Genomic DNA, 21,279 nt, shown 5'->3' with positions numbered 1-21,279 from the left:
CCATTATCTGAACCGCTTCTCCTCACGAGGGTCGCGGTGGTGCTGCAGCCTATCCCAGCTGTTTTGGGGCTGTGGGCGGGGTACACCCTGAACTGGTTGCCAGCCAATCGCAGGGCACACATAGACGAATAACCATCCGTGCTCACACTCACACCTAGAGGCAAATCAGAGTGTCCAATCAACCTGATATGCATGTTTTTGAAATGCGGAAGGAAACCGGACTACCCGGTCAATGCGGGCACTTGGAGAACATGCAAACGCCACACAGGAAGGCTGGAGCCAGAATCAAAACTTGCGCCTCTGCACTGTGATGCCATTGCGCTAACTAGTCGCCCGCCGTGCCGCCCCAACGTGACGAAGTAGATTTAAAACATGCAGTATGCATTCATTATATAGACAGTTTTACTTATTTCCCCTGGAGACACCGTACCGGTGCTGCTTTTTGCTTCGCTGTCGTTTTGAAAACGGTAAAATTGCTGGGAAGACGCAAACTGTACAGTCAAGTTGGTTTACATGACAGAGAGGTTAGTTACGCCCATCTCAGCTGTGTCCAACTGGCGGTGTCCAATCAAAGGACGCGGCTACAGGAAGTGGCCAATGAAAAAAAAGCATTTCCGAGGTTTTCCGCTTTCCCCGAAGTTCTTGACAGATTCGATTTTAGATTGAGAGAGTTCAAGATGGCTGCCACAGGTACGAGTTTTAATTTATATCTAGACTTGAGTAAATCTCTGGCGATGTTAAAAGGGTGTGTTAACTAAAAAAATAGTCAACTATGCCGTGCTGTTTTGGATGGCGATGTTACAAGTCACCGCAGGCGAAGCGAAGGAAAGACCAGCAACTGCTTCGGACCCGACGCAGTGGTAAAACCTCGAAGTTCGCAAACGTTTTAAACTGGGCTGGCTACGAATAGCTCAAAAGTACGCTAGCCGCTTTGTTGCGACGTAATCTCTTCCTCTACGGATACAGTTTAGCCTCTGAACAACTGCTTTTTAGAGTTGTTAAAACTTCGATTTGTTAGAATGACATCGTCAATATGCTTTTAGTTGCCATTACCTGCTGAACTATTTGTCAAGGCAGTTCAAAGTCGCCTAAGTGAAACAGTGAAGAGAAACATGGCTTCCAACAACCTCAAATGTCAGACTACAGTAGACAAATCCCACGCTAAGCTAAGTGTCTAACGTACATAGCATTAGCATCACTCATCTGTGACTTCTAAATTTGCAGCTTTGGCTTTCCGCGAGTAATGGCATGAATCGCTCGCTTTGCTTCATACACGATCACTGTATTGAGTGTTGTCGGGTCTGCAATGTTACTTGTGAGTGTTAATAGTGTGTTATTGCAGTGTCGCTGCCTAATTTCTGTTAGAACATGTAGTGATTCATGCCATCTGTCAAAATACTGCCTGTCATCGGTCCATTCAGCTCATTAATAAATTGACTTACCGTCCTTGTGTAAAATGCGAAGCCAATTTGCTGTAATTCCCACCATGCATAGTGCAGCCTATTGGAGAAGGCAATCGTTGGTACCCTGCGCCCCCCTCCTGTTTACATTGTTGGTATTGTGAGTTTGGCATTCTTGTGCTTTTCTGAACGGCTCATGTTCAACAATATATGTTGCTTCTTTGCTAAGCTTAACATGTATACTCATTGTGTATCCCAAAAATTTAACCTGATAATTTTGTTGCAGGTTTCAAGTAAATGGTTTGCTCCTTTGGATCCAGCGGTCCATGACTCTCTCCTGAGGCTTTGGCGTCAAGTATTGCATCCCCCTCCTGGTTCCTCTCATCATGTCCTCGACCTCCTCCTACTCCTCCTCGGGAGAAACTAGTCCGGAGGATGTTCCCCGGGGTGGGGGCACCATCCGAGTCTACCTTCCCAACAAGCAGAGGACTGTGGTGAGACAAGTGGCTCTATCCAGCTCTTTGTCATAAGCGATCCGTTTTTGTGCATCTATTAAAATGTAATTATGATGCAACGAGATTAATGGGTGATGTTCCTCTGTGAAAGAACTGGCTGCTATTGCTGGTTTTAAGTGAAATTACTCGCACAATGTTTGACATGTTTATCACTTTGTCACTTAGTGTGAAAATGACCATTTGGTCTGGCAGATGATGCTTGTCATCATCCTCCCTTCTTCTGACTTATAATTCAAATGAGATCTATCACCTTGTCACAATTGTTCATATTTGGAAATACAATGCATTATTTAAGAACCATGGTGATATTGTGGTTAGCACATGCCGCGCACACAGCAAGTGGTTGTAAATTCCTTTGTGTGTAGCGTTTTCATGTTCACTCCAGACTAGAGTGTGTTTTTTCCGGGTACTGTACTCTGGCTTCCTTCCACATTCTAAAAACAGGCATATTATATTAATTGAAGACTGGCAATTGCCATTAGTTGGCAGTCTGAGTGTTAATGATAGTGTGTTTGTGTGCGTGTGTTTGTATGTATGTATGTAGGTATCTAATGAGGTCATTTATTGAAAATGGTTGCATCAATCAATTGGCATATTTCATACTCAATTCATAAAAGCTATTTCAAGAACCTTTTAATATAAAACTGCCATTTTCGCATAAAACATGTTTAAAATATCTAGCCACTGAATGTGACATTGTCAATGTTGTTGAAGAGTTGTCTCCTTTTCCCAGGTGAATGTTCGCCAAGGACAGACGGTGTATGAGAGTCTAGATAAAGCACTTAAAATGAGAGGCTTAAGCCAAGACTGCTGTGCTGTATTCCGCCTTCTAGAAGGGTAAGCTTGTATCACGTTTTACTATTAGCAGCAAGATGCGGTACCAAATGTATTTGTCGGAAATCCAGTCAAAAGTATTGTAACGGTAAGGTTAGTTCCTTTGCTTTTGTTGTGTACCGAACACATTCAGCTTTCAGATCAATGTAGGAATTTAAGATAAAAGTTTAGAAGTTCTTCCGTCCATTTATAGACGGCTCTCTAGTCTTTGTTTCCTTAACAGGAAATGCAGTTTTAACAAATGAAACCCAAAGCTAATGTTTAAGCAATCACTCAAAAAAAGGCAACGTCTGAGCAATTGGAAACACCCCTCAGTCAGGTTCTCCAATACTTCTGATCACTTAAAGTGGGTGTCTTCAAACAAAGGTGTTCTCTCCTTAATTCTTTTAGCCCATCTAGATACAAATACCATATATAAATCCTGAACTGTCATCAAATTTTCCTCTTTTAATCTGAAACAAATGTCTAAAGTATACAACAAAAACAAATAAATTCATCTTGCCGTTGTAAATAAATAAATGTCAATATGCAATTCCCACATATTGTCCTGATGACGTAATAGGCGTAATAGACGTAAATGTGGCTGCATTCATATGATATCATTTTGTTTGATGTACATTAGTTTATTTTTGAGAGTGATGAGATGATAACGTTTAAAGAGTCATGACGCTGTTCTCACTCAAAAATAACACATCCTGGTTGAGCAGATCACGGGTGGGCAGCACTGAAAAAGCAATAGTGTCAATCTGTTCCTTGAGTTGACAAATTATTCAGTGACTTTCCATTAGGGCTGAAACAAATCCTCAAGTGATTGCGTACCGCCATTAAAAAAAAATTTGTCGAGGCAATATATATATATATTTTTTAAATACCTCGGGTACCCACCTATTTATCTGTAAACTCCCAAGAAGTCAAACTAATTCCAGCAACAATTGACTATGGTATGCATGGCAGAAAACCAACACAGTAAGAAGACCATCTTAAAAATAAACTTTACCTTAGCAATATTTATTTTGAAGTTCTTTTGGGGAGCATGTTGTGACGTAATGGCTGACTTAACTTGTCTTCCAAACTCTCAGACCGTTTGCCATCACAAACCCTTTGCTACCGACTCAAACAACACTACAACATACTGAAATAATATTCAATCGGCAGTTGAGGGCGCTAAAAATGACTTGATTATGCTGACATGTATTTATACAGCGCGTGTTGCCAGCGTTTAGCGACAGCTCCGGTGCTTGATAGCTCTAACTTATGCTTGCTGGCATAAGCTAACGCTTTCTACCTCAAGCGCTCCCTATCGGCTGGTGAGAGTCATTGGATTACTTTTCAGAGGCAGTACACTTTAATGCTGATAGCCTGACACAGTTGCCATTCCAACTGATCACTTTTTAACAAACGAGGCACCCTTACTCAAACGTGCTGTTTAGGCTGGCAAAATCCTACTCTGGTTCTGATGGCCTCCATTTAACTCCGTGCATTTCTTGAGGTGTGGTACGAAGTTGTCCATGACGTTCTTACAGACTGAATTAGTAATGGCTCTCATCTCCTCCCTGATGGCTTTCTTGAGTTCCGTGATGGTTCTTGGTTTCCCTGCGTAAACTCTGTCCCTAAGATAGCCCCAAAGAAAAAAAATCAAGGGGGCTTAGGTCCGGGCTATGGGGTGCCCACTCAAAATCAGTCTTGAGACTCATCACTCGGCCTCCAAAGTTCTCTTTCAGCTAATCTCGGGACAGGTTTGAGGTGAGAGATTTTTTTTTTCTTTGGGGCTATCTAAAGGACAGAAAGCCATCACGGAGGAGATGAGAGCCATTACCAATTCAGTCTGTAAGAACGTCATGACCTCTTCGTACCGCACCTCAAGAAATGCACGGAGCTAAATGGAGGCCATCTAGAACATGTCTGTAGAACAGAGAAAAAAAGGCCAAAGACCCTAGTGTTTTGATGTGATGTTTTCAATATAATAAACTAGTTATGACCAAAGTTTCATTTCATTTGGACAAAACACTAAGAAATGGGGCCTAATTACAGTTGCCCCCCGTTTTTTTGCGGGGGGCTCACCCTGTATGAACAATGTTCCTTGCAGTCTACTTTTCATGACAGCTCGCTATGTTGTACAATGACAATAAAGGGATTTCTGATTCTGATTCTGATCTTATAGCGCAAACTCCTCTCAATATTCAAAAAATAATAACATACGCAAACTGGCATAAGTCGGATGTTCGCTTTGCATGTTTTCACGAAATTCCCTTAAACTTTTTCAAACATTTGGATGACATTATTCTGCAGTTTGAATTTGATGATTGGTGTGCTGCACTCCATTTTCCCAATGTATGGAATCTTTGCTAGTGAGGATGTCTGTTTTTATTGATTATGATGATTCTTAAAACCAGTCCAGTCACAGATTTTGCTTCAGAGGGAGTCAATTTGAACTTTCAGGCATGAAAACACATTTATGGACCAATCTAATCATAATGACTGCAAGAATGAGTGCAAGCTTTGGCATACAGTTTGTAGTTGAGTCGGCAGTCCCTCTGTGTGGCCCAGGACCCAAGAATGTGGTCACATGCGGCTGGACCACCTCTGCCCTGGGTGCATTCAAACCTATATTACTGTTCACTTTTGATCAGATCACTCAGGATTGAAGAAATAACTAAAACAATGTCCATAGATTTTATGGCCTGGTATGAGTGGGCATAGAGGGTCTTAGGTTCTTGCACCGTACACTATGTACATGTACTAGAAGTACAGTTTACATGTTTTTTTTTTTTTTTTAACACATTTTTTGCTCTTCCAAAATTTTGATTCGTTTACGGAGACACCTATCTGATTCGTTAATCCTGTTAGTAAGATGACTGCTACTTTTTGTTGAGTAAAATTTCATTTTACCACCCAATGACTTACTCAATAGTACGGAGCCCCTAAGGCAGGGGTGGGCAAACCTTTTGATTGGTGGGCCACAATGGGTTCTAAAATTTGACAGAGGGGCTGGACCAGGAGCAGATGGATGGAATGTTTTGGTAATCTCACCTCATCGGAGAAAAAAAAAAAATTTAATTTTAAATGAAAGTGAACAAAAGCATTACAACAATATATGTCTTTGAAAAGCCACAATATTTAGAAAATAAAACATTAAGGTTTATTCATTTCATTTCAAGTTCGGCGGGCCAGATTAAAACATTTAATGAGCCACATGTGACCCCCTGGGCCGTAGTTTGCCAACGCCTGCCCTAAGGTGACATGGAAGTTAAAAAAAAATAAAAATAAATACAAATAAAAAGGAACTTTGTTCCCTCGCAAAGTTTCCTTGTTTTGTTGCAAGGGAATGCTTTTTTGTACGTTTATGTGCTTTCAGGTCTTCCGGGCAAGTTTAATTGAATTACATTGAGAAAAGCACTCCTTTAAAAAGAAAAAAAGCGTTATTTGGCAAACATTTCCAAGGACCGTAAAGTTTTTTTTTTTCTTGTATACTTTGATGTCACCTCAGAGGCTCTGTTAGAATTAGAATTAGAATTAGAAATCCCTTTATTGTCATTGTACTCAAGAGTGCAACGAGATTAGAGAGCTCCCCTCTCCAGTGCAATACAACAATAAAGATAAAGATAAAGATAAAGATGTCCTTTATTAGTCCCACAATGGGGAAATTTGAAGTGTTACAGCAGCAAAGATATAGATCACACAGAGTCGGCGGCGTAATGTAGCCGTTAATGTATAACATTAGCAGCAGACATTCATAAAAAGCATGCAAATATACACAGTACAAACGTATCTAGTGTAAGGAAACACTCCTAATGCCTGTCCATTATACAGAGGGGGAAACACTGTAATGATAAAAACTACTGAATGATTGAAAATACTGCAATGATAAAGATATTACAATGATAAAAGTACTGTAATGGTGAGAGTACTGAAATGACAGGAAAGTACTGCAATGATAGAAAATACTGCAATTATAAAAGTACTGTAATGGTAAAAGTACTGCAACGATAGAAAAATACTGCAATGATGAAAGTATTGTAATAGTAAAAGTACCGCAATGATAGGAAATACAGCAATTATAAAAGTACTGCAATGATAAAAGTACTGTAATAGTGAACATCCTGCAGTGGTAGAAATACTACAGTGATAGAAGTATAGTAATAAGAATACTGTAATGGTAAACAAAATACATCATTGGTCGTTGTTTAAGTACACCCTTGGCTGAAAGTACAGTAGTAGTTAATATTGCATCCTAGGACTGCACAATTGCACTAATGCCCACCCGTTTGTAGGCCTGACCCAATGTTCTTGTTAAAAAGTCTGACAGCAGTCGGCAGGAATGAGCGGCGAAATCTCTCTTTGGTACAGCGAGGGTGTAAAAGTCTGTCACTGAAGGAGCTGTAAAGTGTTCTCAGAGTGTCATTGAGTGGGTGGGCTGGTTTGTCCAGCATTGATGACAGTTTTGCCGTCATCCTTCTGCCCCCCACTGAGTCCACAGAGTCCAGGGAGCAGCCCAGGACAGAGCTGGCCCTCCTCACCAGTTTGTCCAGTCTCTTTTTGTCTCGGCCCGAGATGCCTCCTGCCCAGGAGACCACTCCATAGAAGATGACTGATGAAACCACCGAGTCATAGAAGTTCCTGAGGAGTGTTCCCCGAATGCCAAAGGACCTCAGCCGCCTGAGTAGGAAGAGTCTGCTCTGACCCTTCCTATAGAGAGCGTCTGTGTTGTCGCTCCAGTCCAGTTTATTGTTCAGATGAACACCCAGGTACTTGTAAGTTGAGACCCTCTCAACGTCTGTTCCCTGGATATTCACTGGTGCAGGTGGAGAGTGCCGACGCTTGCGGAAATCCACCACCAGCTCTTTGGATTTCCCAGCGTTGATTTGGAGTCGGTTCTGCTGACACCAGTCCACGAACCCCTGCGTAACCCCTCTGTACTCCCGATCGTCATCGTCAGTGATGAGGCCGACAATCGCAGAGTCATCAGAGAACTTCTGCAGGTGACAGGTTGTGGAATTGTATTTGTAGTCCGAGGTGTAGAGGGTGAACAGGAAGGGAGCCAGCACAGTTCCCTGCGGCGCTCCTGTGCTGCAGAGGAGCACGTCAGACACACAGTCCTGTGTTCTCACGTACTGTGGCCGGTTTGTGAGGTAGTTGTGAATCCATGTGATGAGGTGGTGGGCCACTCCCGCCTGCTCCAGCTTGTCTCCCAATAAGGCGGGCTGGATGGTGTTGAAAGCACTTGAGAAGTCAAAGAACATGATCCTCACCGTGCCCCCCGCCTTCTCCAGGTGGGAGAGTGAAGTGTGGAGCAGGTAGATGATGGCATCATCCACACTGATGCCAGGCTGGTATGCAAACTGGAGTGGGTCCATTGAGGAGCTGACCAGGGGGCGCAGATGGACGAGGACCAGTCTCTCCAGGGTCTTCATCAGATGAGACGTCAGCGCCACTGGTCTGAAGTTGTTGAGCTCCTTCGGATGGGGTGTCTTTGGAACCGGAACCAGGCAGGATGTTTTCCACAGCTGGGGGACTCTGCCCAGCTTCAAGCTCAGGTTGAACATGTGCTGGACGATTCCACACAGCTGGTCTGCGCAGGATTTGAGGAGCTGGGAGCTGATCCCATCTGGGCCTGCCGCCTTCCTCGCCTTCATCTTCCTCAGCTGGTTCTTCACCTGAGATGTTGTGAGGAACAAAGCTGAGCAGGAGGAAGTGGTGGTTGTCTGATGAGGCTGGGAACTGGAGCCTGTGGAGAGAGAGAGGGGCGAGAGAGGGGGAGAGAGGGTCTTGTTCGCAGTGGCAGGAGGGGTGGGTGGGGGCTGCATCAGGGAAGCCTGAGCGGGGTCAGACATTTGATCAAACCTATTGAAAAATAGGTTCAACTCATTTGCCCACTGAAGCCCCCCCCCTTCTGGGTCTTACCTGGTTGTCCGTGGCCTGAGATGGTCTTCAGGCCCCTCCAGACGTCCCTGGCATTGTTCCGCTGCAGTTGTTCTTCCATCCGCATCCTGTAGGACTTTTTCCCCTCTCGGGTCCTCCTTCTCAGCTGACGCTGCACTCTCTTCAGCTCGTCCTTGTCGCCTGAAACAAAAGCCCTCTTTTTCTCCTTCAGGAGAGCTTTAATGTCCGGTGTGATCCAGGGTTTGTTGTTGGAGAAACATCTTACAGTCCTGGTGGGAATGGTGTTCTCCATGCAGAAGTTAATATAGTCTGTAACTGTGTCTGTTAGACCATTAATGTCCTCACCGTGAGCTTCGCTGAATACCTCCCACACAGTTGTGTTGAAACAGTCCTTCAAGGCCTCCTCGGCTTCTCCGGACCATCGCTGAACTGTGCGTGTCACAGCTGGCTGCCTGCGGACGAGAGGTTTGTACACAGGCAGGAGAGCAACCAAGTTGTGGTCAGCTTTGCCCAGCGGGGGGAGGGGCAGTGACGTGTACGCCTCCTTGGTGTTGGCATAGAAGAGGTCCAATATTTTATTGTCTCTGGTGTGGCAGGTTACATATTGTGTGAATGAAGGCAGAGAGGAGGAAGGAGAAGCATGATTGAAGTCACCAGAGATAAGGAACAAGGCATTTGGGTGCTGTGTTTGTAGCCTGCTCACAGCTGCATTCAGTACATCACAGGCTGTCTCACCGTTAGCAGAGGGTGGCACGTACGCCGCCACCGCCGCCACTGCGATCACATGACTGAACTCTCGCGGTAAATAGACCAATAATACAGATATACAATAGTGAGTTCAGAGTAGAAGAGTAATTTACAAGTTTAGGGTTCTTGGGTTAAACCTGACGTCTACTGGTCCAGTTTGGATCTAGTGGATCTATTTTTATTTTTATTATTTTTTTTTTTTTTTAAACTGTCTGAGCTGAGCAGGCCTTGAAGGCCCTGACTGAATGCCTCGTGTGTGTGTGTGTGTGTGTGTCTGCAAGCGTGTGCATGCGTATGTGTCTATATATAATAATCAGTTTACTTTAGAAGTCTTTCAATAATAATAATTTAGGGTTCATAATAGCTGTTTTTATTATTGATTGTCTTTTAATTACTCTTCCAGCCATAAGAGACACACAGACTGGGACACAGACATTACTCCTTTGGTTGGAGAGGAGCTATTAGTCGAGGTCCTGGATGATATTCCCCTTACCATGCACAACTTTGTAAGTAGCAGACTTACCATCTTTTTTTTTTTATTCATGGTTTATGACTTTTTCCCCATTGAAATGTTCAGTTAATTTACAAATAATAATGAAATTTTGATCTGTACAGGTACGGAAAACTTTCTTCAAGCTGGCTTACTGTGATTTTTGCCGCAAGTTTTTATTTTATGGCTTCAGGTGTCAGACATGTGGATACAAATTTCACCAGCATTGCAGTAGCAAGGTACCTACTGTTTGCTTGGACATGGACACAATAAGCAAACAGCGGTGAGTTGAATCACAGTAAAAGTAACTGTACTGGTTTGAAGGAAAAACATGGTTTATTCCAAAAATTGAGATCCACTGTGTTTAGTTACACTTGTTTAAAAGCTAGCTTATAATAGTTTGCGAGACGCCGTGACAGCTAAGCACGTAGAAATTCTTGCTCCTTCTTGGCCTGATGGAAGCACAGCCGTGACGTAGCTATTGGCTGCCGCTGGCAGTAGCTGCTCGCACAAGATTCTCATCTATGAATGAGCTAACATGACAACATGCGTATGGATTTTTCAATAACTAGTCAAACAACAATATCGAGCATTAAATTCAACTGTTAAACAGTCAATCAAGCCCAGTGAGATAAGTTTATCAAGGCCTTTGTCTTTGTTACTTCATTGCTCTCCTCACCCCGTCACAGCGGCAGACTAAAGGAGTTTGGCTGCTTGTGCCCTGTAGTGGACACCAAAAAATATAGCAATTAGTTACCTAGCGCTAGCTAGCTGCTCATATGACAAAGGGATGGATTTTAAATGTGTCCAAAAGTGTGAGCGCTTCAGAAAATGGGTGGATATATATGTGTATTTAAATAAGTACAGTTACACCCTTAGTATTTTGCCACCTGTGAGCAAAACGATTAAAACTTATTTCCTTTTTACACCCTCACCCCCTGTAACGATCATCTAGAAATGACATGAGTGGTCCCAATTTCAATCACATGATCAGATCACGACATCCCGTGCAGAGAACAAATGTTAATTTCATCGGAATTAGTGAGAAATTAAATATTTGTGTGAGTGAGTCCATTTGAACAAAGTGACAAAGAGGAGTTCAATCTTTACTTGTTAGAGCCCACCCCTGTTTAATGTTATTGTCATTTGTCTCATCCTTTTATATTCGTGTTTGGCCGGGTGTGATCCAAGTCCCTGCACAGAAGACTATCCTCAGATACTATTGCCAGAAAATTCCCCATCTCAGAGTAACATAGCCTTGACCCCAGAGCCTTCTGGGTAAGCTTGCAGACCAAACTATTTCTAAGCATGTTAAAAAAAATTCACCTTTTTGAAACATAATTTGCACTTTCACTGCGTGACTTTTTGCATGCCCTCCCTCAGACTGGACCTCCTATCCCCAACATCAGCCTTTCGATTCCCCATCCCCAGTAGTGGAGATGGCCAGTCTCTACAAAGGCATCGCTCCACCTCGACACCCAATGTTCATATGGTCAGCACAGTGAGCCCTGCTGTTGCCAACATCATAGAGGCAAGTATCAGCTGCCATATTCATGGTTTGCTTTTGGTGTGCAATTTTGAAATAATGCAGATGTACTCTGTAGTCCAGTAATAGGCAACTCACATACGGCCCACACCCATCCTCGGAGTGGCCCCTCAATTGAATTTTTCACATTGCTATTGCGTTCTCTCCCACTTTAGTTCTGAATAGTAATAATACTATTCACCAATGGATGGCACACATTACATTGTAGCACTACTGGCACTCACTAGCCGTTTGTCTATATCGGAGTACGGTTGTCTGACTCAGCGAGGGAGGTCTTCCTAAAACCTACTTGAAGAAGAAAAAAAAATGCACAGTCAGTTTGGTTTGTTTTTCCGCCGTTTTGGACCTCATTTTCATGCACAATAGCCCCTTTCATTGGAAAAAAAAATCATTTTCTGGATATTTTGTTTGCTTCAAACCCTTTGTTGATGTTTAGCACATCTTTTTTGCTTGATGTACATTGTTCCAATTAAAAAAAAAAAAAAAAAAAGCATTTGCACGAATTTCGTCATATTACTGTTTAAGATGTTTGCGGTCTTATGTGGCCACCTGGCAATGCTGATGAAAAACTCTGGACCCCAATTAAACTACTGTAAATATGACCTTAATGAAAAAGCCTTCTTTAAAGGCTTCCTATTTGTAGTCCAAATTATGAAAGTAAAATTTCTTGTAATCATTCAATGATGTCTGATTGTTTTTTTTCCCTCAACCTTTTCAGGAAGCAGTGAAATTTAACAACACAATAGGTATGCTTCAGTTTTGTTTTTATATCTAAGTTTAGGTTTGCCTTATTTTGCGTGTGTTGGACTTGAAAATTTAGTGCGTTACCTTTTTATACCTGCAGGTCCTGAACCATCACCAAAGCCATCCACCAGCCCACCTTCTTTAGGCTCTCCTGGGAGAAGACCGCCCAAGTCGCCTTCAGAGCACAAAGAGCGAAAATCCTCATCCTCGGATGACAAAAAGAAAGTAGTACGTAATGTTTTGCAGTATTCTTTGTCTGTTTATTTTTTTTTTCGGAGGCAAATGTTAATTTATTTGTTTATTTGGCAAATTGGGTGTGTTTTAGCATCGTGGGGGATACAGGGACTCGAGTTACTACTGGGAGGTCCACTCCCGGGAAGTCACTATCCAGAAGAGAATAGGAGCTGGCTCCTTTGGAACTGTATTCAAGGGCAAGTGGCATGGGGATGTAGCGATCAAAATCCTTAAAGTTACAGAGCCGACTCCTGAACAGTTGCAGGCCTTTAAAAATGAAATGCAGGTATTACGGTAAGTTGTTTCTTCATGTGTAGCCATGAATTCATGGTTCAAGTAACATCTGATGTACTGATTTATTGTTATTTTGACTTATATAAGTTTAGAACTTGGGCTGAATGATTTTTTTTTCAAATAACACTATTTCTAACTATTACACTCACATTACTATGAAGGGATTCAATTTATACCCCAAATATGAATTTCAGACCATATCGATTAACCCTCAGCATCAGTTGAAACAGTTAAGTGTCTGACAACCATACATCGTTTCTCAGTGTTAGGGAACCTAGTGAGTATTGCACTGAAGCTTGATTTGATGGAAATCTTGAATTTAATCAAAACTACAATAACTCTCAGACAAATCACAATTCATTATTTTCCGAAAATCATTCAGCCCTAGTTAGAACCAACCTAAAAACATGATGGTAGGTGTACATGACATATTTTGCAAATTAAAATTAGGCTGAAAAATGTTAAACGGGAAATTGTCATTACCTGAAGTGTAATTTTTTCCCCCAATCCCCTTAGGAAAACCCGCCATGTCAACATCCTGTTGTTCATGGGCTACATGACTAAGCCCAATTTTGCCATAATCACACAGTGGTGTGAAGGCAGCAGCCTTTACCGCCATCTGCACGTCTCTGAAACCAAATTTGACACTATGAGGCGGATTGACGTGGCCAGACAGACAGCACAGGGCATGGAGTAAGACTTTTCTGCATTCGGTTTTACTAAGTCTGTTTACTTAAGTTTGAGTGAGTGACTGAGTGAGTGATGCAGAACGTCAATTGCCTGACACTAAAATGCAGGAAAATTCAGTTTGAAGCTTGTCTTTGCAAATACTATGGATTTCTAAAATTGCAGTTATGCAGCAAAATATTTTGTTCTGAATATGTTTTCCTTGTAAAATTAAGCATGGATTTTCCCTTTCAGTTATCTTCATGCAAAGAACATTATTCATCGCGACCTGAAATCAAACAGTATCCTTTTCTTGTCTCGTTTGGTTGGCACTCAACCTGGAACCATACTGATAACTAGTGATGGGTAAATGAAGCTTCAAATTTGCTTCATGAACCAGTTGTTGTATTTTTGAGTCCTCTAGATGGCACTGTTGGTTTAAATCAAGGGTTTAAAAAAATCGCAAGTCATTGTGCTTTCAGCCCAATGTTGAACAGAGAGGGCCATCTACAGGAGTCCAAAAATACTACAACTGGTTCATGAAGCAGATTTGAAGCTTCACTTACCCATCACTACTGATAACGTTCAGTGTAATTCCAGTTGTCCATTGACATGTGACCACAGACTGCATTTGAACCCAAATTCCAACCTCAATCGCACTTTGTCCATGTTTCCATAATGTTATCAACATCCCTGTTGAAAGTAATTATTGAACACATAACTTTGCTGTCACTTTTGCACAGTCAATAACATACTATTCGTCAGCAGCAGTATTTCCTGAGATTGTTTTCTAGATATTTTCCTCCATGAAGGTTGGACTGTTAAGATTGGTGACTTCGGCCTTGCAACTGTAAAGTCACGGTGGAGCGGCTCTCAGCAGGTTGAACAGCCCAGTGGCTCAATTCTTTGGATGGTAATTTTGTTTTAAGGTCATTCCAGAAATATTTGATGACATAAATTATTTGTAGACGATATACACACTTTCATTTGTCTTTCATGTGTTCCAAGGCCCCTGAGGTTATACGAATGCAGGACAGTAACCCATATACGTTCCAGTCTGATGTATATGGGTATGGGGTAGTGCTGTTTGAGCTGATGTCAGGGACTCTACCATACGCCAATATCAACAATAGAGATCAGGTTAAATGACACTCTATTTGAACGCCTCAAAATGTTTTGAGTTTAATGTTAATGAATGGTGGATTTATGTTTGATGTGACAATGGCAAGGCAAGGCAGCTTCATTTATTTTACGCATTTCATACACAAGGCAACTAACTCAATGGACTTCACACAGGCAAAGACACAGCACCTAAAACCATTTACAAACACAGCAGCTAACTATATTTAAAAAATGCAGAATAAGCTAAAGTAGCTTACCAAAATGACTAAAACGTTGGCATTTAAATGCATTTAGAGTACATTGAAAACACAACGAACACTAAAGTGTTGTTCACTATTCTCCATTTAGCACACCTGGATTTCAGTAATGGTATACTGATTTTATATACCCCCCCCTCTCCTTCCAGATAATCTTTATGGTGGGACGTGGCTACTTGTCCCCAGACCTCAGTAAGCTTTCCAGTACCTCACCCAAGTCAATGAAAAGGCTGATCATTGACTGCTTGAAGTTCAAACGGGATGAAAGGCTCTTGTTCCCACAGGTAACAAGTCTGTGGTTTCCGCTACAAAATGTTTTCCTGAAAAGTAATAATGCCTCAACTGGACATAAAAAGTCAAATGTGAATGTATGTTTGTATTTTATATTAGTTATGTGGTAGTAATTGTGTGTTCTTGTCTGACGTTCCAGTGCTCGCCACTTTGTAGTGCTCATGTTCCAAGCAGGTTCTCTATTAGTTGTTTAGAAAATAATGTCTGACTGAGTAACATTTCGTGACTCCATTTGAATGTAAAGCAATTCTCTCAAAAACAAAGAATCCTGAGAAAAATATTAACGTTCCATACGTGTTAATAATGTAAATCATCTTTACTGTTTGACTTGTTTAATCTTGCCAAAATGAGCATCTTATTGTTCCCCAAAGTACATGTTCTTAGTAGTAATGGGAAAATGAAGCTTCAAATTTGCTTCATGAACCAGTTGTATTTTTGAGTCCTCTAGATGGCACTGTTGGTTTAAATAAAGGGTTTAAAAATGGCAAGTCAGTGTACTTTCAGCCCAATGTTGAACAGAGAGTGCCATCTACAGCAGTCCAAAAATACTACAACTGCTTCATGAAGCAGGTTTGAAGCTTCATTTACCCATCACTAGTTCTTAACCTGCTCATATAATATTAACGCCTTTTGTGGCTGGTTTACATTTTCTTTTCCCTTATCAGATACTGGTAGCCATTGAGCAAGTACAGGATCTGCTGCCAAAAATTGAGCGCAGCCGTTCTGAACCCTCACTCCATCGGGCCGTCCATGCTGAGGACCTGAACCCTCTCCTGTTCCACACCACTAGGCTGATGCCCCTCTAAGATTCCAACAGTGCGAGGCAGAAAGGATATGTCCCTTTCTAAAACCACAGCATTCCAGTGCCTCTGAGAGGCTTCAGCTGCTTCTGTTGCAGAATTTCATCACTAACTTCTCTGAGCCTTGACGCTCCAGCACTCAGTAACACACTGCAGGAATAATCTTTAGGTATTTAGTTCATTTTTAATTCTTTCAATGACAAAGACCTGATCATTCAAGGAAGTCATTCGTTTGCTCTGTCTTTAACAGTTTTTCATGTTTTTTTTAGAGTATCTTTCCAACAGGCATTAGATACTCTAACAGCTGGGGCTGTACATTGATATATGGAAAATCAACACTGTATCATTGTCTCATACATCCTCAGATCTTGGAAGGATCACAGTGATCATATCACATCAAAATCTGTCATTATCAAAACATGGTTGTTATGGTAACTGTGTATATGTTTTTACTCGACAGTGAACTTCCTTAACTCAGTTTCTCCAATTACTTTACAATGAAAGAATTCGTATTTACAGCACATTATGTGGAAATTATTGATTTCTCACCCCAAATTGACTAACGGACAGATGAAGACAGAGCTGCCAACTGTTAGGAAACAACGCTAATTTGTTACGGCCATAATACTGATCATTAGGGATATTTAAAAAATAAATAAATGAAATCCTGAGACATATAAGTGCACAAACAGGTTGAAAACAAGCATAAGCAGTTCATAGGTAATTGTGATGTATTGTTTGACGATACGCCAATTTCAGACGCAGCGGCGTTCCACCGATAGGCTCCATTGACCTAGTACTCACGTATTCGCAGTGGAAGCTATCAGATGAGCGCGACATTAGCCAAAAGCAAACGATTTGAGGCTAACTCAGTCCGCCGCTAGCCTTAGTAGATTCATATCAGCGGCGAGGAACAAGGGCAGCGTGGCACTGTGAAGCTTCATCTTTAAATTATGTTCAATAATGCTCACACAACAACGGTGTGAGCAAAAACTTAATTCATTATAGAATAACAATCACCATGACACTTTACTGTCTTTTTTGGAATACACCGGCTTGTTGAAGCGTAGATAATGGAAACGATATTTTAATGTTGGTCTTTTAAAATATTTCTCCACATGAGACTGGCTAGTAGCGCTAAAAGGTTTTGGGACTGCTGCCTTTATTATATTTAAAAAAAAAAAAAATGTACGTGTGTGCGTACATTGTTCGAATGTCAGTATTAAGTAAATATTTTAATAATTGTGGAATTAATTAAACAAATACATTTTTGTTTTGAGGTATTATTAATTAGTGAAATGGGGATGCCTTGATTCACTTAGGTAAATGCACAGCCATGGACAATAATGCCATTGTGCTAATAATTTAGCTTTACACACACACACACACACACACACACGCGTATATTGCAGTAACCGTCCCACGGTGTTCTAGACAGAATTTCTGGAAGTGCATTTCTATCGGTTGGCAGCTCTGTGAAGATGAGCCCTAAACTAAAGCCTACTGTAGAATGATTGAACGATAGCACTATGCAGGCTTAAAATTCCTCTGCACACATACTGTTTAGTGTTTTGTAGCCTGGAAAATCGTCCGAAAAATGTTGGGGTTAAAAAAAAAAAAATCATTGCTGCTCAATTATAGACTGATTGCGTCAACTCTACATTAATACAGTCGTTGTTGATAAATGATACTGTAATATTTTAACTGAACGTTTAACACCGGAGTGAAATCAATCATACTGGCATTAACTTAAAAATTATTAAGAATTTACAGGGAATGTGGGAGGTCTTCTGCTTTCTCAATTGGGGGTGTTTTTCAAAAGATTTGTTTGAAAATTGTAAATGGCTTGGAAGTAATAATTGGAGAGGAAGTCATTGTGTGTAGGTACAGCTTGCCTGAATGTTGCTCAGATTGTAGTGATGTATGTGAAGTGTTGAAATCCACAAGTACTTCTGAAACCCCTTTCTATGCAACCAATATTCTGCCCACTATGCTGTTGCCCAACCATCCCAGGATGTCTGACCCAGTCAGACAGGCAATTTTATGTAATTTCTGAAGTATACTTTGCAACTGCCTTTTGACACTGTGTCCTCTGGCATATGATTGCTTTGGGGGCATTCAGTGCGACACTCCTCCCCAAAAGTGTACTGCCCACTTTGCTCTGGATTCTGCAATTTAACTCTGGTTTATCCTCCTGAGTATGAGCATGGCAAACTAGAAAGCCTGTCTGACTTGTGTTCTAACAACAATGTTAATAACATGATAAAATGAGCATATCATTAACAATAGCACAGGTGTCTAACTCGATTATGTCAAGGACCAGATTGTTGTTATGGGTTCCCTCAGAAAGCTGTTATGACTCAAACCATATAAATGTACAATCGCTTCATCATATTAAATGGACACATGTTCAATAACTAAAAATTGGTTAGGTCACAGGAAATGGTTGCAGTTTCTCAACTTTATTAAAAGTGAAGACGATTTTCAATTTTGGTACAGATTCTACCAAGAAACATGAAGTTAGATTCACTTGATTTGCTTAAGTGGGCAACTTTAAATGATGTGGTGGACCAGATCTGGCCCCCAGGTCTAGTTTAACACCTATGAACTAAAGCATAGTGGCGTTGACTGTAGTCATGAAGCCTGCACTTTAGTTGTCTCTCTTTTTTTCTTGTGACAATATGTACAAGCTCTTCATCTTCTTGCAGGGCCATGTGAAAATACGATGAATAGAGCATTTTCTTTTTTTTTTATGGTGATTGATTTGTTGATGGTTCTAGGCCTGAATTCTAGCATTTTAATGTAGTTTCATAGCTGCAGAGACAACACAGAGAGCAATACATAATTGTCTTAAGTTGACATGCAATGAACTATAAACTTTGTGAACTGGGTGAGATGTTTCTGTAAAATTACTCAGCGTTGTATACTCTAACAACAGATCCTGAGGTGGCGTTGGGTGTATTTTCAAGCACAATGAGATTACATTAGTGAAGCCATTTGGAACTATTTTAACGTTGCATATAGGGGCTGGGTACCCTATGTTCTTGCTCATTCAATGTATCCAGCGGTAGTTGTGGTTGTGAAATTACATTTGATCTGGTCTGAAAATAGCTATTTGTGAACCAGGGTTCGGAGAGACTTGGTCTTTCTTTTATTTATTAACGTCTATACAGATGCTGTGTTGTCCTTGCAACTTTTTACTTTTTAGGTGATCTAACTGCACATGTAGGCCGTATTGTTGGTACCCTTGCAGGAAATCAATTATTTTCAAGAATATAAAGTAATGTGGAATATATATATATATATATATATATATATATATATATATATATGTATACATGTGTATATGTGTATATATATGCGCATACATACATTCACACGTGTACGTACATATATAATGGTTTCTTTAATGGAGGGGTAAAAATAGTTTAGCCCATGTGTACATGTGATGTCTATCAGTCTTTGCAACCTACATCCAATAAGAATGCTCTTGGTACTGTCTGCTCCAACTATTAATTTGAAATCTGTCTCTTGCCAGGGCATTTGCTTCCAAACATCTTTAGCATAAAATGATCCTGACATGTTTATCTGTGACTTTTTACTTGATTTTGGAAAAGGCATCACTTTAAAAAAAAATGCTGTAATAGTGTTATGTGTCTTTCAGCAATGGCAAGAGTACAAACGGCTGCTTTTGAAAATGTCCATAATGCAAGATGAGTAATATTTTACTCTAACTATGTCAGGTTTGGTTTTCTATGAAATGTAACAGTTTTTATATTTAGTAGAGGATTATTTTATGTCCATGTTCAAAGAGGAAAAACAACAGTGGAGGAGGAAAATAGGGTTTTATCAAAATAGGCTTTTTCGTATCTGTTGGTGATCGCAATACTTTTTTGCAATACAGTTTGCAATAAATGGTATCTTCTGCTGTGTACAGTTACATTTTATTTTCCATAGTTTTTTTTTCAATTACAAAAAAATAAATTGTTTCTATTTTTGTGTGGTTTCAAAAAGAACAAAATTATTTTCAAGTGTATTTGAAAATCTTAGTTTTGTTTTGTAGGATTCTTAAAATAAATTCATCTGTGTTACTTGAGCTTCTATTCTTTTTTTGGTTTGTTTGTTTGCACATTTCAATTTGGTGTGACACAACTTGGAGGTGGTTTGTAGTGAGATTGGAAACCTATTTATTCTCTGGCATTTCACATATGCTGCACCTTGGCTAAAGTGAAGTAATTGGTTTAAGTTCACTTTAGTGACTCCTCTGGCTTATCTGTTTTATAACACTTATGTTTTGTATGTGAGTGTGTCTCTCTTGAGAGATTGACCTCACTGCAGCGTCTAAGGGAATAACAAGCTCCTTTGCATGATTTGGTTTTGTGAATTCATTCTTGACAGAAAACTTTTAAAAAAATGCTGCAGTATTTTGACTCCCCCACTGAGCTTCAGTGGAGTCAGGGCTGCAAACCTTGTCATCTGAAGACAAACTGAACAGAAGACGCCAAAGTGCTTCTCGCCTCCACTTTTGATTTTGTGTTTATCAGAGAAAATATGAATGTATACAGTGACGCAAGAGTATGGAATTATATTGGGTATGCATGCCAAGAGGCTAGGTGGTTCTGTGATGTAACTGCCATCTCCAAGCGCAAGTGTAAAATTTCCATTTCTGATCTGCGTTCTACGTCGATGATCTGCACCGTGAAAACCAAAAAGATGGCTGCGACTATCAAAATTGTTTTTCGTTTGGATGGACGAAGAAGTTAAGTTAGCCTCCTCTGATGAATTGAAGCAGCCACAATTTAATGGATGGATGATTGCATACCCACCTCTGTACAGTAATGATCTATAAACAGAAAGAGGGAAGTCGGATTTCCCCACTTGGATTGTCCCAGATTTGACCTCCTTGCATTTAAAGGAGGGCAAGATCCGCCCATTTTTCAAGCTCTGTTTATATTTTTTTTTATCAGAAAACTGAAATTGGTTATTTTTTTATCCATTAATTTTGGAGAAATGAGGAAAAGGGTGGCGACTTGAAAAAAGCCAATTCTTAATGAGGAATATGGCCACGCCCCCCTCTGCTTGCACCATGGTGCTACGAGAGTCAATTAAGGGACTGATTACAAATCATTGTACTTTCATTGCTTATAGCATGTAAAAACTGTGATCAACTGTCACCAAAATCGTGGATATACCTATGACCATTTCAACATATCAAAAGGATTAGCCTCTCTGTGGCTGATTTATATGAGAATGAGGAATAGCGGAAGTGAGCAGACCTACATATATGTATGCTGGGAGGAGTGAACACTACTTCTTTGCTCATCACGGTGAGGACACACGGCATAATTTAATGTTAATCCTAACAACACATTGTTTTATTCTTTGGAATGTAGCAGCTCTGGGCTACGCCACTCAATGCAGTGTTCCAACGCGACCACACTCGGCTGTGGAGTCGGCCT

The 21,279-nt window shown here is 40.7% G+C and overlaps 2 protein-coding genes across 3 annotated transcripts; one reads left to right on the top strand and one right to left on the bottom strand.

Moving 5' to 3' along the window:
* The first annotated feature begins 247 nt into the window (after positions 1-247).
* Positions 248-19,916, top strand: araf (A-Raf proto-oncogene, serine/threonine kinase). Of its 2 annotated transcripts, none has more exons than XM_088301582.1 (16): positions 248-690; positions 1,687-1,894; positions 2,649-2,752; positions 9,780-9,882; positions 9,992-10,149; positions 11,058-11,144; positions 11,250-11,397; positions 12,131-12,158; positions 12,257-12,384; positions 12,482-12,684; positions 13,201-13,377; positions 13,606-13,652; positions 14,145-14,263; positions 14,359-14,490; positions 14,879-15,013; positions 15,686-19,916. In XM_088301582.1, the coding sequence occupies exons 2-16, from the start codon at positions 1,787-1,789 to the stop codon at positions 15,824-15,826; spliced, it is 1,818 nt and encodes a 605-aa protein (XP_088157708.1). In that variant the 5' UTR covers positions 248-690; positions 1,687-1,786; the 3' UTR covers positions 15,827-19,916. The 2 variants fall into 2 exon arrangements, with proteins under 2 accessions (XP_088157708.1, XP_088157712.1); XM_088301586.1 differs by lacking the exon at positions 248-690 and adding an exon at positions 697-860.
* On the bottom strand, positions 4,176-8,964 carry LOC148344682 (uncharacterized). The gene is made up of 4 exons (XM_088304301.1): positions 8,651-8,964; positions 8,377-8,474; positions 5,258-5,337; positions 4,176-4,359 (listed from the first exon to the last, which is right to left on the bottom strand). Exons 1-4 carry the CDS (start codon positions 8,919-8,921, stop codon positions 4,176-4,178), a joined length of 633 nt encoding a protein of 210 aa, XP_088160427.1. The 5' UTR covers positions 8,922-8,964.
* Positions 19,917-21,279: the final 1,363 nt, after the last annotated feature.

The sequence above is a fragment of the Idiotropiscis lumnitzeri genome, chromosome 1 (assembly GCF_059441095.1).
Source record: "Idiotropiscis lumnitzeri isolate Australia: NSW breed Sydney's pygmy pipehorse chromosome 1, RoL_Ilum_1.0, whole genome shotgun sequence".
NCBI classification, from domain to species: domain Eukaryota; kingdom Metazoa; phylum Chordata; class Actinopteri; order Syngnathiformes; family Syngnathidae; genus Idiotropiscis; species Idiotropiscis lumnitzeri.
The sequence above is the reverse complement of the archived record's forward strand: the minus strand, read 5'-3'. Positions and strand labels throughout refer to the sequence as shown.

Excerpts from the sequence above, each read along its gene's own strand:
- araf (XM_088301582.1), top strand. The coding sequence starts at position 1,787 with ATGTCCTCGACCTCCTCCTACTCCTCCTCGGGAGAAACTAGTCCGGAG. Across the intron at positions 9,883-9,991 it reads CCCTTACCATGCACAACTTT|GTACGGAAAACTTTCTTCAA; the intron begins GTAAGTAGCAGA and ends TGATCTGTACAG. Across the intron at positions 11,398-12,130 it reads CTGTTGCCAACATCATAGAG|GAAGCAGTGAAATTTAACAA; the intron begins GCAAGTATCAGC and ends CAACCTTTTCAG.
- LOC148344682 (XM_088304301.1), bottom strand. The coding sequence starts at position 8,921 with ATGGAGAACACCATTCCCACCAGGACTGTAAGATGTTTCTCCAACAAC. Across the intron at positions 8,475-8,650 it reads CTCAGGCCACGGACAACCAG|GCTCCAGTTCCCAGCCTCAT; the intron begins GTAAGACCCAGA and ends CTCTCTCCACAG. Across the intron at positions 4,360-5,257 it reads TGCCGACTCAACTACAAACT|GGACAGAGTTTACGCAGGGA; the intron begins GTATGCCAAAGC and ends GGGCTATCTTAG.